The 12,825-nt window shown below is 31.9% G+C and overlaps 2 protein-coding genes across 2 annotated transcripts in view; both read right to left on the minus strand.

Annotated features, from left to right (window-relative positions):
- Adsl (adenylosuccinate lyase) overlaps window positions 1-1,241 on the minus strand; it is a 56,066-nt gene extending 54,825 nt beyond the window's left edge. The window contains exon 1 of the mRNA XM_076437206.1: window positions 962-1,241. Within this exon, the coding sequence (XP_076293321.1) occupies window positions 962-1,123 (162 nt within the window). The 5' untranslated portion in view covers window positions 1,124-1,241. The remainder of the gene's footprint in view (window positions 1-961) is intronic.
- Window positions 1-11,481, minus strand: part of LOC143215246 (uncharacterized) — a 29,511-nt gene extending 18,030 nt beyond the window's left edge. The window contains exons 1-4 of the mRNA XM_076437205.1: window positions 8,264-11,481; window positions 6,559-7,041; window positions 4,852-5,339; window positions 3,841-4,047 (exon numbers count right to left, since the gene is read on the minus strand). Coding sequence (XP_076293320.1) covers window positions 3,841-4,047; window positions 4,852-5,339; window positions 6,559-6,634 — 771 coding nt within the window. The 5' untranslated portion in view covers window positions 6,635-7,041; window positions 8,264-11,481. The remainder of the gene's footprint in view (window positions 1-3,840; window positions 4,048-4,851; window positions 5,340-6,558; window positions 7,042-8,263) is intronic.
- Between the last annotated feature and the right edge of the window lie 1,344 nt (window positions 11,482-12,825).

Here is a 12,825-nt window from a genome sequence, read left to right on the forward strand (position 1 = left end):
GGAATGTTTCGTGTTTGCAAACCTGACTGAGATAAACTGTTTTAGAAAACTACACCAGGCTTGGACATTATCAAAATAATTGTTAAGATAATATATTATCTTATCTGGCTGCACGACATTTGAAATAATCGCGTGTTCGTTTATTTGAACAGCTATACAATTTCTTTATTGCATTAGCGGAATTTCAAATGAAATAATTTTCCATTTCATTATTTTTTAACAAGTAATTTGTGTTGTTTAAAATTCTATTCATTTCGTGTTGACATCGTCAACTGCATCAGACATGCATATCATTGCAGCTAAACTTTAATCATTATATGAACCTAATGTACTACAAAAAGAGACTTTGAACTTCCTAATAGTTTGTTCAATAACGTCTTCTTTAGGTGATATTATTTACTTATTTGACCAAACTAATTGAAATGATATCTTATTTGATTTGAACGTCAAAAGGAAATAAGTTTCTTATGTTATTTGTATAACAAAAGTAATAAAGTATTTGAAATAATTCATTATCTCCATTATTCGCCATTATTTTCATTATTTATTGAATGGTAACCACGCAGATTACCAGGTAATTATTATACTTTTGTACACTGAAGTTCTTAATGAATATTTCCTTGTAAATATTGACGTGACACTAAAACTGCTAACAAGACATTTAATCTTGTTAAATAAATTGTCTCTTTTTTAATTTATTAATGAAGATGATTTCAATTGCAAAACATGATGACAGCATTTCCATAATGTGGTGTCTTGAATTGCATGTTAGTGAGAATACTTATGAAATAGAAGTGTAAAAGTTTTAATAGTGTTTGTGAAGCTAATGAAATAAAGTACATACATATATGTATAATAAAAGACAGTATGTATTCAATTGTTTCTTTCTCGAAGTTACAACTACGATAGCAGGCCGGTTATGCTAATCCATTCAAGCCCGTGTAATAAACAGATTACGAACCATTTCTGCCTTCGCCAAGTAGATCCACAGTTTCCGCCACGTGCTAAACTTGTGTTGGTCACTGAAGTTGTACCGCATTTCCTTTGATACGTATCTAGTCGCCAAAGGACTTCGATAATCACTGTATACACCGTTTTCTACCATGGTTGCACTCATTTTCATTCGTTTTCGATCGATTAGGATGACCGGGGAATTTTTCAAATCGATTTCGTACAATACGAGAGAACCATGAAGCACGCGAACAGCTGATCGACTCAAAACACCAGCTGCTGCGCATTCTCTATAATAAACGCCGACGATCGAGACGTCATCTGTCGGCGAAACTTCGAACTACCTCGTTCAAACTGCGTCACCATTACACGATTCAGCAAAATTAGACTTTCTGCGCAATTTCGGTTTCCAAGGAGAAACTATTTGAGGTTAACCGTACTGATAAATAAAAATTACAAGACTCAATTTATTTAGATCTTAGCAATTTCTATAGCAATATGTACTCGAATGAAGAATTTATTTAATAATTTCTAATCGAAGGTGATCTTTTAGATCTAAATTTGCTCACTCATCCTTATTTTTCATCTCGATTTTTTTCTGTATATAACGTACATCTACTTCATTTAATGATAAAAATATTAAATTTTCTTTTCCGAACCTTATTTCAGTATTTTAGAAATAAAATGTATAAATCTTCCACCCGATTTCGAAATCGCGTAATATTCATGTACATAAATAGTATAAAAGTGCAGACAATTTCTTTTATGTTTATATACATATACGTATCTACTAATGTATGAAGTTTTACAAAATACCAATGTATTAAACTTAACCATTATAGAAAACGCAAATGATAGTTTCAGAAACGTTTTACGATTTCAAATGAAGTCGTAAAGTCGTATAACTCAATTTTTTGCTAATAAGAAACAGAAATCCAACGAGCATGAGATTTTTAAGTTGCCTGAAAAATCGCAAAAGATCATAGAACAAAATTTTATAAAATTTATTCTAAATCTGAGACCATATATACTTCTAGTCCCGGAATAGGTAGGGATGGCATGATCTTGCTATGTACTTTTGTATCACTCATTTTTCACAGTGATTCCTGATTTTCGTGATCGCTTCTGATTGGCGCACAGCACAAGTGTTCTTCGTGGAAGTCACAGAGCCATAACCTGACAAAATTGTGAGTTACATTTACATTTTTTTTCAAATTTATTAGATTTGTAAGATGTTTCTCAAACTATCATTTGCGTTTTCTATAATTATTAAGGATAATACATTCTTATTTTGTAAAACTTCATACATTAGTAGATACATATATGTACATAAACATAAAAGAAATTGTCTGTACTTTTCTACTATTTAGATAGATATTACGATTTCGAAATCGAGAGGAAGAATTAATTTCTTTCTTTCTTTTTACGGAAAAGAAAATTGAATATTTGTTATTTTTATCATTAAATTAAGTAAATTTAGGTTATACATATCCAGAAAACGTAACGTAATGTAAAATTTGTTATATGCAGATATTTTTATGCAAACTAAGTAATTTATGTATTTAAAAAAAGAACGAATTCACTCGAGATGAAGAATTAAGATGACACTAAGCAAATTCACTCTTGATTAAAAAATCACGGCGTGAATGAAGTTCAAATGACGACCGTGATCGTGATTCTGCGATCACTGTGACAAATCGAGGTTAATGTACCAAACTGTGCAATGTTATTTAAAGAATACTTGCAACTCTAGAAAAGCATTCCTATATAAAATTATGTAACAAAATATTCAAAAAGCCGAAATGAGACTAGCAAACGCAGTTTTGAATTTCCGAGTTCAACTTCAGTATTTTTCGATCAAAATTTACATATTCTGAAAATTTTCTTCAACTTTTATGTTTTATCAGTGCCTGGTTGCACAACGTAACTTATTTGTGAGATAATACATTGGATTCCATTTGCATAAATAATATAATGCGATCTACAAATTGGATAAAATCATCCGCGTTTAAGTATTCGCGTACGTGGGTCTCGATTCTTGTAAATTGCGATGCCATTTGCAGACAAGCCAACCGGGGAAGTACCCACGTTCCATTTTCACGTGGGACCATAACTGACCGATGTCATTGTTCTTTACATGCGAAAGGAAAACCATAAATCGCGACATACCGCCTACTTGCAAACACAAACATCCCTTCGTCAGAGTCATCCTTTATCGTTCGGAATTTATCTGCGTTAACAATCAATTGTTATCAATAGACGGCGGACTTCGTGCGTGTATGATGCACACAGACGGTTTGCAGAAATGCATCATAGTAAAATGAAAATCTTGAAACTTTTTAAAAAATTGTCCCAAATTTTTCAAATTCTTATGTACTTTGAGTATTTAACATAAAATGCTGCATAAATCCGCAACCTACTGATCAATAATTGAAATTAACATAATAGTAGTAATATAATATAATATAGCATCAATAGAATAGCAATGATATTTTAATGCAAATCTATTTCACTCTTAAAACTGAAAGCTATTATGTGTGCCGATATTAATCTATTTAAATATGTGCTATGGTTATTAAATTGTAAATTTGTACGCACTTTCTCATCTTCTTAATCAGCTCTAGAACTTTTTATGAATAGGCTTTTTTGTTTCTTCATATTTTAGAAACTTATTAATGCATAGAAATCCACGATCTAGTAATTATTTATCCTTTTAAGAGAAACTAAAAGTTTATAAATTTAATATTTCATAAACGTATAGTATACTAAAAAATGGGCCGGCCAATCAAAATATTTAAATATTAATTGTGCGAGTTAAAATTATTTGATAATCTGATTGAAATATCCATTACTTGAAAACGAAAAAGTATTTTGATTTTATATACCCACCACGTTCCAAGGAGTCATGTTAGGATTCGCCCATTCGACGATCACTTCACAATTTGGAAAAAGTGTCAGTGATTCGGGTACCAATCTTCTTCTTCCCATGGCAGCGCCTCGATGTGTATTATACGACACCAATACATAGCTCACGAAGCCGTTCATGTTTCGATAAACGGAAACAGTTTCGACGTCGTCGGTTATTTCGTAGAAACGCTAGAAAAACGAAAACTGTGTCAGCCACGCAACAATTTATGAACTGCAAATGTTTTTGCACATTTACATTTTTATGCACAAAATCGGAAAAACGGCAGTTTTCAAAACGAATGAAATTTGTTATCTCTCACAAATGGTTTCAATAAATCGAACGTAAAATGAAATGGTTAAGATTCATTAATACTACAAGTACAATAAAATTCTTTAGGTGAAATCTCTTATCACATTACAAAAATATTCGTACAAAATTATAGAACTTCGTGACTATAATTTTACTTTTCTTAAACGTGTCGCTTCAGCATCGCTGTTTAGTTAAAATTTGGAAACATGTTAAAATACATGCAAGACCTGTAATTAAAAGATTTTATCAAATTGAAGAAGAAAATATAGACTATATATACATATATATATACTGTGAGTACATCAAATAATATTACAATAATACATATTTGTTGTAACTTGTATTCTTGTAACTTAAGTCCTTTATTATAAATTCAAGGTGGTAACACGATATAATTTACCATCACGAAAATTAATTCATTAAAATATAAAATTCGATGCTCTCTTAAATTCCTTGCACATTTATATATAAATTCTTAGATATCTATAAATTCTTTAGATACCAACTTTATGAAAAACAAATTCGAAACAAATTAAAAAATCAAAAAAGTTTATTATCCAAACTAAATGAGATTTGTACACAACACAATGGAGGTCCTACTGTACTAATGATTCTCATTTTTCCACACAAAAATTTTATTTATGTAATGATACACTGCTATCAAAATTTCAGAAGCCCCATACCTTAACAATAGTTGCGGTGTCCATGGTTGGTGGTAGCTGGTTAATATAGAGCCGACGATTGTTGACGCTGGCTACGACGCCGATCCTCTTTCCAGGATAGATCTCAAACTGATCGAGCTCTTTTACAGCACGAACTGCTTCCTCCTCAGTGGTGTACATAATGAAACAGTATCCCCTGTTCGTACCGGAGAAGTCCATCATCAAACGCAATTCATAGATCTGCCCCACGGAGCTAAATATTTTAACGATCTCCGGCTCGTAATAATTCCGAGGGATGCTGCCGACGAAAATCTCGCATTTTGGACTGGGAGGTGGTCCTACCCATTTTGAGGGTGGTCCAAGCTTCCTTTGGCCGTTAACTTGCGTCAATGTTAACTCAGAGTCGGTAACAAATTTTAGCAATTCTAAGCAGCTGTCCATGTGCTCCTTGTTCAGCAGCTTGTCGGCGGTTCGTACCGGCGTCGTACAATTTCTACTGGGCCCACATACTATAATTTCATATAAAAATTTGTTACTGTGCACACAGTAGATTCGAAAAATATTGGACACTAAATTTCCTATTCTAAAGAAATTGTCGATACAATTTGTAACGTGATAATAACAACAATGTTTTACGTGTATTTTTTTATGCCTGAAGAGGCGATTCAATTTGTATCTTTTTCAGTCAATAACACGTTCTCAGTTTTTCACCTGCTATATCACGCACAAATACTTTAGAGGCAAATGAATGCCAGTCTGCGAAAGTAGAGGCTTTGAGCTTTAAAATGAGTCCAAATGTATTATTGTATACATTTTTTAAACAAAATTATCGTAATTTAAATATTTACAATTTCAAAGAATCAGCTTAGTGTCCAAATTCAAATACTTTTTGGAACTATGTATGTATGTACCGTGTTAGGCATTTGATAACAATTTATCTATCCCCGTGTACCTGAGTCCCTTTTTACATGGTGGATAACATTAAAGTAAATAAAATGTGTTTTAATAAACGCGTATAAACTTAAATAAATACTTATCTACTACAATATCTTACTAATATCTACTACATTATCTACTATTAATATTATATTTCAACCTCACGATTATAAAAAAAGAAGTCACAGTCAGATAGAAATTAAAGGTACAACAAAATTTAACTGTATAATATTATATAAACCCCCTTAAAATATTAAAATTTATACCACAACTGGCCAAATGTTTCACATTTTTTATTTTATAATTGTTGAAATTACAAAGATGTTTCCATTGGAAATTACTAAATGAATTTCATTATACAAGCACATATTGTTATAGAAATTGCAAGAAATCTAAATAAATTCAATCTTGTAATTTTTTTAAAACAATGTATACCATTTTGTGCTCGTTGTCTCGTTAATGTTGAAAAACATGTTAAAATTGTCCTCACCTAACTGTTAAATTTATTTTGTGTGGAACTGTGTTCACCAAAAAAGGATCTCTTACATCAGGATCATATTGAATATAACACAGTATGGGAACCAATACATTAAATTATAAAATGATTATTTGTAGACAGATTAATCAAAAAGAAACATTTTCCAACGGACAATAAAGCTGGTACAAGATTGGTTGAATGAGTTTATTATAAAATGTGTATGGAAAGCAATATCGACAAACATTTCCCAGAAAATTCTAAGCAATCCCGCGTAAAAAACAACCCCTACAATTATTAAAACGTTTCGTACTCACCCAATTGTTTCTTGACTAACTGTTTGCCCTCCTTATTTCCAATTTCATGCGGATCCATGTTAACATTGGTTGACATTTCTTCTGTGTTGAATGTTATTGTCACTTTCTTAATTACAACATTTTTAAACAATCACGTAACAATGTTCAGAGAAACTGGAAAGTACAGTCGATCAAGCTCGACGAAGGCAGAGAACATACGAAAATTTCGACTGAGGGATCGATGATCGACAGATTAATGCATCACCACGGTTTGAATGGGACTGATGCGGCGGACCACGGCCACGGTGGGTTCTACGGGTCAAGTGTACGGGGTCAGATGGCGCTTATTTCGGACGGTTCCCATTGGATAAAGTTATTTCCCTTCGGTCCTCGGAGGTAATCTTTCTCTCTTCTTTCGATCCAGGAATTTCTTCTCTGCTTCTACATTATCACTTCATCTGTTTTCAGTCGCCCCCCTACTGTCATTTGTTTGTACCCCTTCCCCTGAAATTTTGTTTTTAACGTTTAAAGTCATCGATTGCATCGGTCATCGTAAAGGGCATTTATTTTTAACGTTTCCATCGATTCCTTACTTGTATTAAAAATTATTCGAGAAACGGAACCACCTCTTTAGTATTTTCTATAATATTTCATTATTTATTTTAGTATGATATTATTTTTTGTAAGGTTTCATTTGGCTTAAATTCACGCTTGTAAGTTTTCTGTCCAATTCTTCCTACATGTTCTTCATTATTATTTAATTCCGTTAGTAAACTCAAGCTTATGCATATTTATTCTCATTACTTTTCAATTATTATTCATTAAATTATTATTTCTTGTAATGGAGGTTGTTTTTTAACCAGTCCAATGTAAATTGTCTGCAGACGCAGTTAGCGTTTTCTTTTTTAATATTGTACTATACGATTTGAACTTTTTTGGAAGTTAGAGCAATTAGTTTACTACAGGATATGAAAAGAAATTTTTTCAAAAATTGCAATTGATCGGAATTGTTGAAAAAATACTAAAAGATGCATTTTACAACTTTTTTATGCGGGCCTATATCGAAAATTTAAAAAATACGTTTTGTAGATCTATGTGAATTAAACATATTCTGAGAATTTTGTCAAAATCGATCGACGTTGCAATAAACTACAAACGTTTAAAGATGGTAAAAATTGCAGATTTTCACGATTTTCGGCCTATATTTAAGAATTCTTACATCTTTCAATGCCTGTCGTTTTTTCTCGCATCAACCGATTTCGATGAAATTTTCGCAATGCATATCATTGATACAGACCTGCAAAAAGTACTTTTTAAATTTTCAATATATAGGCCCACATAAAAAAGTTGTAAAATGCAACTTTTAGTATTTTTTCTACAATTCCGATTAATTGCTATCTTTGAAAAAATTTCGTTTCGCATCCTGTAGTAAACTAATTGCTCTAGCTTCCCAAAAATGTTCAAATCGTATAGTACAATATTAAAAAAGTTATCGTCTTTTTTAGAGCGTCCGAATATTAATTCGAGTAACTGTATATATATTCATTTAAGTATGAATTATTAACTTGTTGATCAGGACTTACTCAGTTAGATTTTTATTCGTGTGTAATTTCACGTTCCAGTAACTTTTTATTTTATAATTCATTTAAGTAATATTTATTGCATTTCTTTGTATCACAATAAATCTATATATTAAATTGCTTAAAATCACTTAAAAATCACTCACCAAGTTATTCGTAACTGTTTATGCTTAAAAATCTCTGTTTTACAACAACGCGTGAAAAATGCACAATAATTCTTCTCAATCAATTATCAGAAAAATATGATGCGAGCAATTTTCACTAAATGTAATATTAATAACATCAGTTTAACGATGTAGAATTGAAATCAAAGTTTTCAGTTTAACACGACCAAAGATCAGAATCGTTGCAGACCGATTTCAGTGCGTCGACAACGTTACATTGTTGCCCGGGCAATCTGCCACTCGCTCGAAGTTGAGAACGAAAATCTCTTCGCTCGAATGCAGGATACATACAATGTTTTCTGGTCGTCTGAAATTTCTCGAGACACGAGAGACCCAAATGAAACACGTAATCCACTGTTTTGACTTCATTTGATTAAATAGTAATCCCTTTCTACAGGGTGTTCGTGATAATTTGTACCAGCGTTTTTACGTAAACAATAAACACTAGAAAAAACCGAAGAGAAGGAAGTTGTAGTATATTTTACTAGCAATATGATAGCGTATCTAATTTTTACCTAATTATTTTTATCTAATGTTTACCGTTTACGAAAGAAACGCTGGTACAAATTATCGCGAACAACCTATATATCTGTTTATTCGTGTCCAAATTTTTTTGTACACGTTGCTTCGGAAGACAATGTAAGACCATCCTAGGCGCTACGCTACGCTGGCGCACGAGAGCCCAGAAAAACGAGGTCCCGGACCTCTCAAGGCTGACACCTCTCCCCCGCAGTGCGGTCCTAGAGTTCGGAAACTACCCTCGCCATGTGGAGGTGGAGGCCGGAGGACTTTCTCGACTTTGTTCTTTGTGTTGGGTCATTGCAGAACTCCTGATGCGATTTTCAATTTATCTTTAATTTGCTCTTTATTACAGAAAATGAATGAATCCTTTTCTTAAAATTGAACCAAATGAGCTGAGCTTTTATAACATGTTAGAAGTATTAGTTTACTAAATAACGGGTAAACAGAATTAAGAAAAAAATTGCTATCCACTTTTAAAATTGCTAATTAACTTTTGAAAAAATTTTTTAACATTGTTATCTACAACGGCACTGAATCTTTTATCAATGCGCTTTGTAGATCCGTACAAATTGTAATACACGGTGAAAATTCCATCGAAACCGGGTAACGTTGCTATGAGCTGTAAACATTTGCAAGAGATTCTTTTTATTACTTCATAAGTTTCATCATATTTGCATTTTCTATCAACAATTTCTTTATCTGTAATCGTATTTTTCCATCGATTATAAACTGCACGCAAGCCGGTTCGTTTTCTCTTATTTCTATGAAATTCAAATTACACGATGAGTGATTCCAATAACGTCTATCTATGTACACAGATAATGCATCTAATGATGCATAATGCATACTCTTCAGGTCTTTGAAGTTTTTATGACTCATATCACTTGAAACACTACAGTGTATTGCTTGATTCTCCTTTCTAATGTCATAAAATGAAAACACTGCATTGAAAAATTTATAAAGATAAATTACAGATATTTAATCTTATAAACCTGAATAGTCCAATTATTCTTTGCATTTCTCAAAGCTGTAGATATTTATTATAAAATGTAATTGTTACCCACATGTAGGTAGACTTAAAATACTGTAATTAGATTGTATCATGTGGTCGTTAATGACCTACAGTCGGTGTACAAAGTATTCATACACATTAAAAAAACGAATTACTTTTTCAAAATTGTACCCAACAGCTTGAGTTTCTTTTCAGACGTTAGAAGGATTAGTTTACTAGCTAATGTGTAAATAACTTTTTTTAAAAATTGTTATTAGTCGCAATTGCGAAGGAAATAGCAAAGGTCACGATTTTTAAATTTTTTATCTGTCTAAGTCAGTTATATACTTGTACAAAGTTACATCGAAATCGATCAAGGATGTTACGAAATATAATTGATTGAAAATAGCGAAAATCGGAAGAATCTGCGATTTAAATGAATCGTAAACCGTACATTCAAAGATTTTTACATCTTACAATGCCCAGAGCTTTTTTATCCGTCAGCCAATTTCACACAATGAAACTTTGTACATACATATAACTTACTTACAATTAGATTTACAAAATACATGTATTAAATTTTCATTACAGGCACAGATAAAAAATTAAAAAATCGTGGTCTTTACTGTTCCCTTCGTAATTGCGACCAATAACAATTACAAAAAAAATTATTTACACATTAGCTAGAAAACTAACCCTTCTAATGTGTCAAAAAAACTCAAGCTGCTGAGACTAATTTTGGAAAATTTATTCGTTTTTAAAAGATGTACGAATACTCTGCACACCGACTGTATATGTTGATGCGAACCTTATAGTTAAACAAGATGTATAAACAAAAATGTTCTATCAAAGATCCTGTCGTTGTGAGAAATTATTCACAAGCATATTGTTCATAACACTTATTCACCGAAGAGTCATCGCGTTTCCTGCTAAATAGAAAATTAGCTTAATTTGAAATCTGCAGATGATTCACGGATATGACTCAAATGCAAAATATTAGTGTGTGCATACAAACGCATTTAAAAAAGTTGTTTTACACAATTTGGTAGACACAATAGTTATACCATGCAACTGTCGTTTGAATTCTTTTTTAATATCACTTGTAGTTCTTGAGATATTTCACTAAAAATAGAAAATTGAAAGTTTTTCAAGGGTTGGTTTTACTCTTTCAATGCCAGAAGTATCACGAAAAATTGGGTTGTAGTAAGCATAACTCTACTTGCGTGCAAAGTATTATAGTTTTTTGAATTTACGGGTTCGATAACTTCTCTTGCAAGTGAATGAAGAATGAAGAGTGAATAAAAAATTTATTTTACAGTATCACGAAAAGGAAGGAGATCTTCGAGAAGAAAGTCACGCGGAATCGTAAATTAAAAGTACATTCACCCGCGAAAGTTCATCTATATTCATTCATCCATCGATACGGAAACAGAATTTCTCTGAAAAGAATGTGAAACAGAGCAAAAATCATTCGTACTGACGTTCTAGAAAACCTCCACCAGAACCTCTCTCTTGTTCATGAATCAATCCTAACGGAGTAAACAGCAAATTTTTCAAAGGCAATTTATTCACATGTTTATTTCCAGCCATAAACAAGTTTCATCACTTTGTTTAAATTTATTTTAGTCAATGAAACTTCGTGTTTGATGTCGATCCATTAAATGTTCAGAATTTAGTAAGTTTTCATCACAATTAGACAAAATTCGTATCAGAAAGAATTAAATCATTGAAATAATTATTCAATTACTTACACGTATCTACGTGGGTCAAAAAGTGATTGAACAATACGTTTGTGCAAATATAGTAACCTTAAATCACTCAACCTATACATATTGTATAGTGAGTGTAAAAAGTATTCGTACGCCTTTTAAAATAGAATAACTTTTTTGTAATTGTACCAAACAACCTGATTTTTTATAATCAATTAGAAACATTGATTTACGAAATGATATCAGGAAAAGCTTTTCCAAATAATTATAATTTACAAGGTTACATGCAAAAATAGAAAAGGCATTTTTTAAAACTTTTTTATTTGTCTAAAATATATGTTTTGTAGATCTATGTTAGTTATACACATACTGAAAATTTCATGGAAATTGGTTAACGCAATAAAAAACCTCACGCATCGAGAGATATACGATTCTGTGGATTTTAAGCAGAAACTAATCAAAAACCTTGTAAAACTACGATTTTCACCATTTTTAACCGCTTGTTGCTCCTGTGTATGTGAATCAATTTCGATAAAATTTTCAGCATGTGTGTAACTACTGTAAATCTAGAAAACATATATTTTTTTAAATTTTCTTTAAGGGCCTAATAAAAAAGTTTTTAAAAATGCCTTGTTTATTTCTGCATGTAACCTTGTAAATTATAATTATTTGGAAAATCTTTTTTGCGTATCATTTCGTAAACCAATGCTTCTAATTAATTATAAAAAATCAGGTCGTTTGGTACGATTATATGTAGAAGAGTTATTCTGTTTTACAGGGCGTACGAATACTTTTTACACTCACTGTAGATGTGTTAGCGTCCGCACGTTTTCCGCAGATCGAGGGTTGGTGTCGGCGGGACTCTTAGCGTTTGACCTTGACGGATTTATGACGGGGTCTTCTTGTTACCAGCGTGCGGTCTCTAGAGAGGGTGGTTGAGACTAAACAGACCTGTCGGCACTGTGGGTTAAAAATCGGAAAACGAGGATAAAATTATTTTTGAAGTTTGGATACATAAAAATGTTGCGGTTTTATAGATTTTTAGTTTGATAATCGGATTCTGTTTAATTCGAAATCTACAGAGTTCTTTTTATAAACGACGTTACTGGGACTGACTTGTTGGTTCACAATCGAAATTGTTACTGAAGAATCCATAAAAAAGTCTTTAGTTTTTAGCCATCGACCATAGACTACTGAAAATTATGAAATAATCACCGGTAAGTTGTGTTACTTTCTTATAGAGAATATGTTTTAAAAAATATGTGTTGACTGTTCTTTCTGCTAATCGGAAACACAAAAATGGGAAGTATATTGTACATTAT

Source organism: Lasioglossum baleicum, chromosome 13 (assembly GCF_051020765.1).
Source record: "Lasioglossum baleicum chromosome 13, iyLasBale1, whole genome shotgun sequence".
Classification (NCBI taxonomy): domain Eukaryota; kingdom Metazoa; phylum Arthropoda; class Insecta; order Hymenoptera; family Halictidae; genus Lasioglossum; species Lasioglossum baleicum.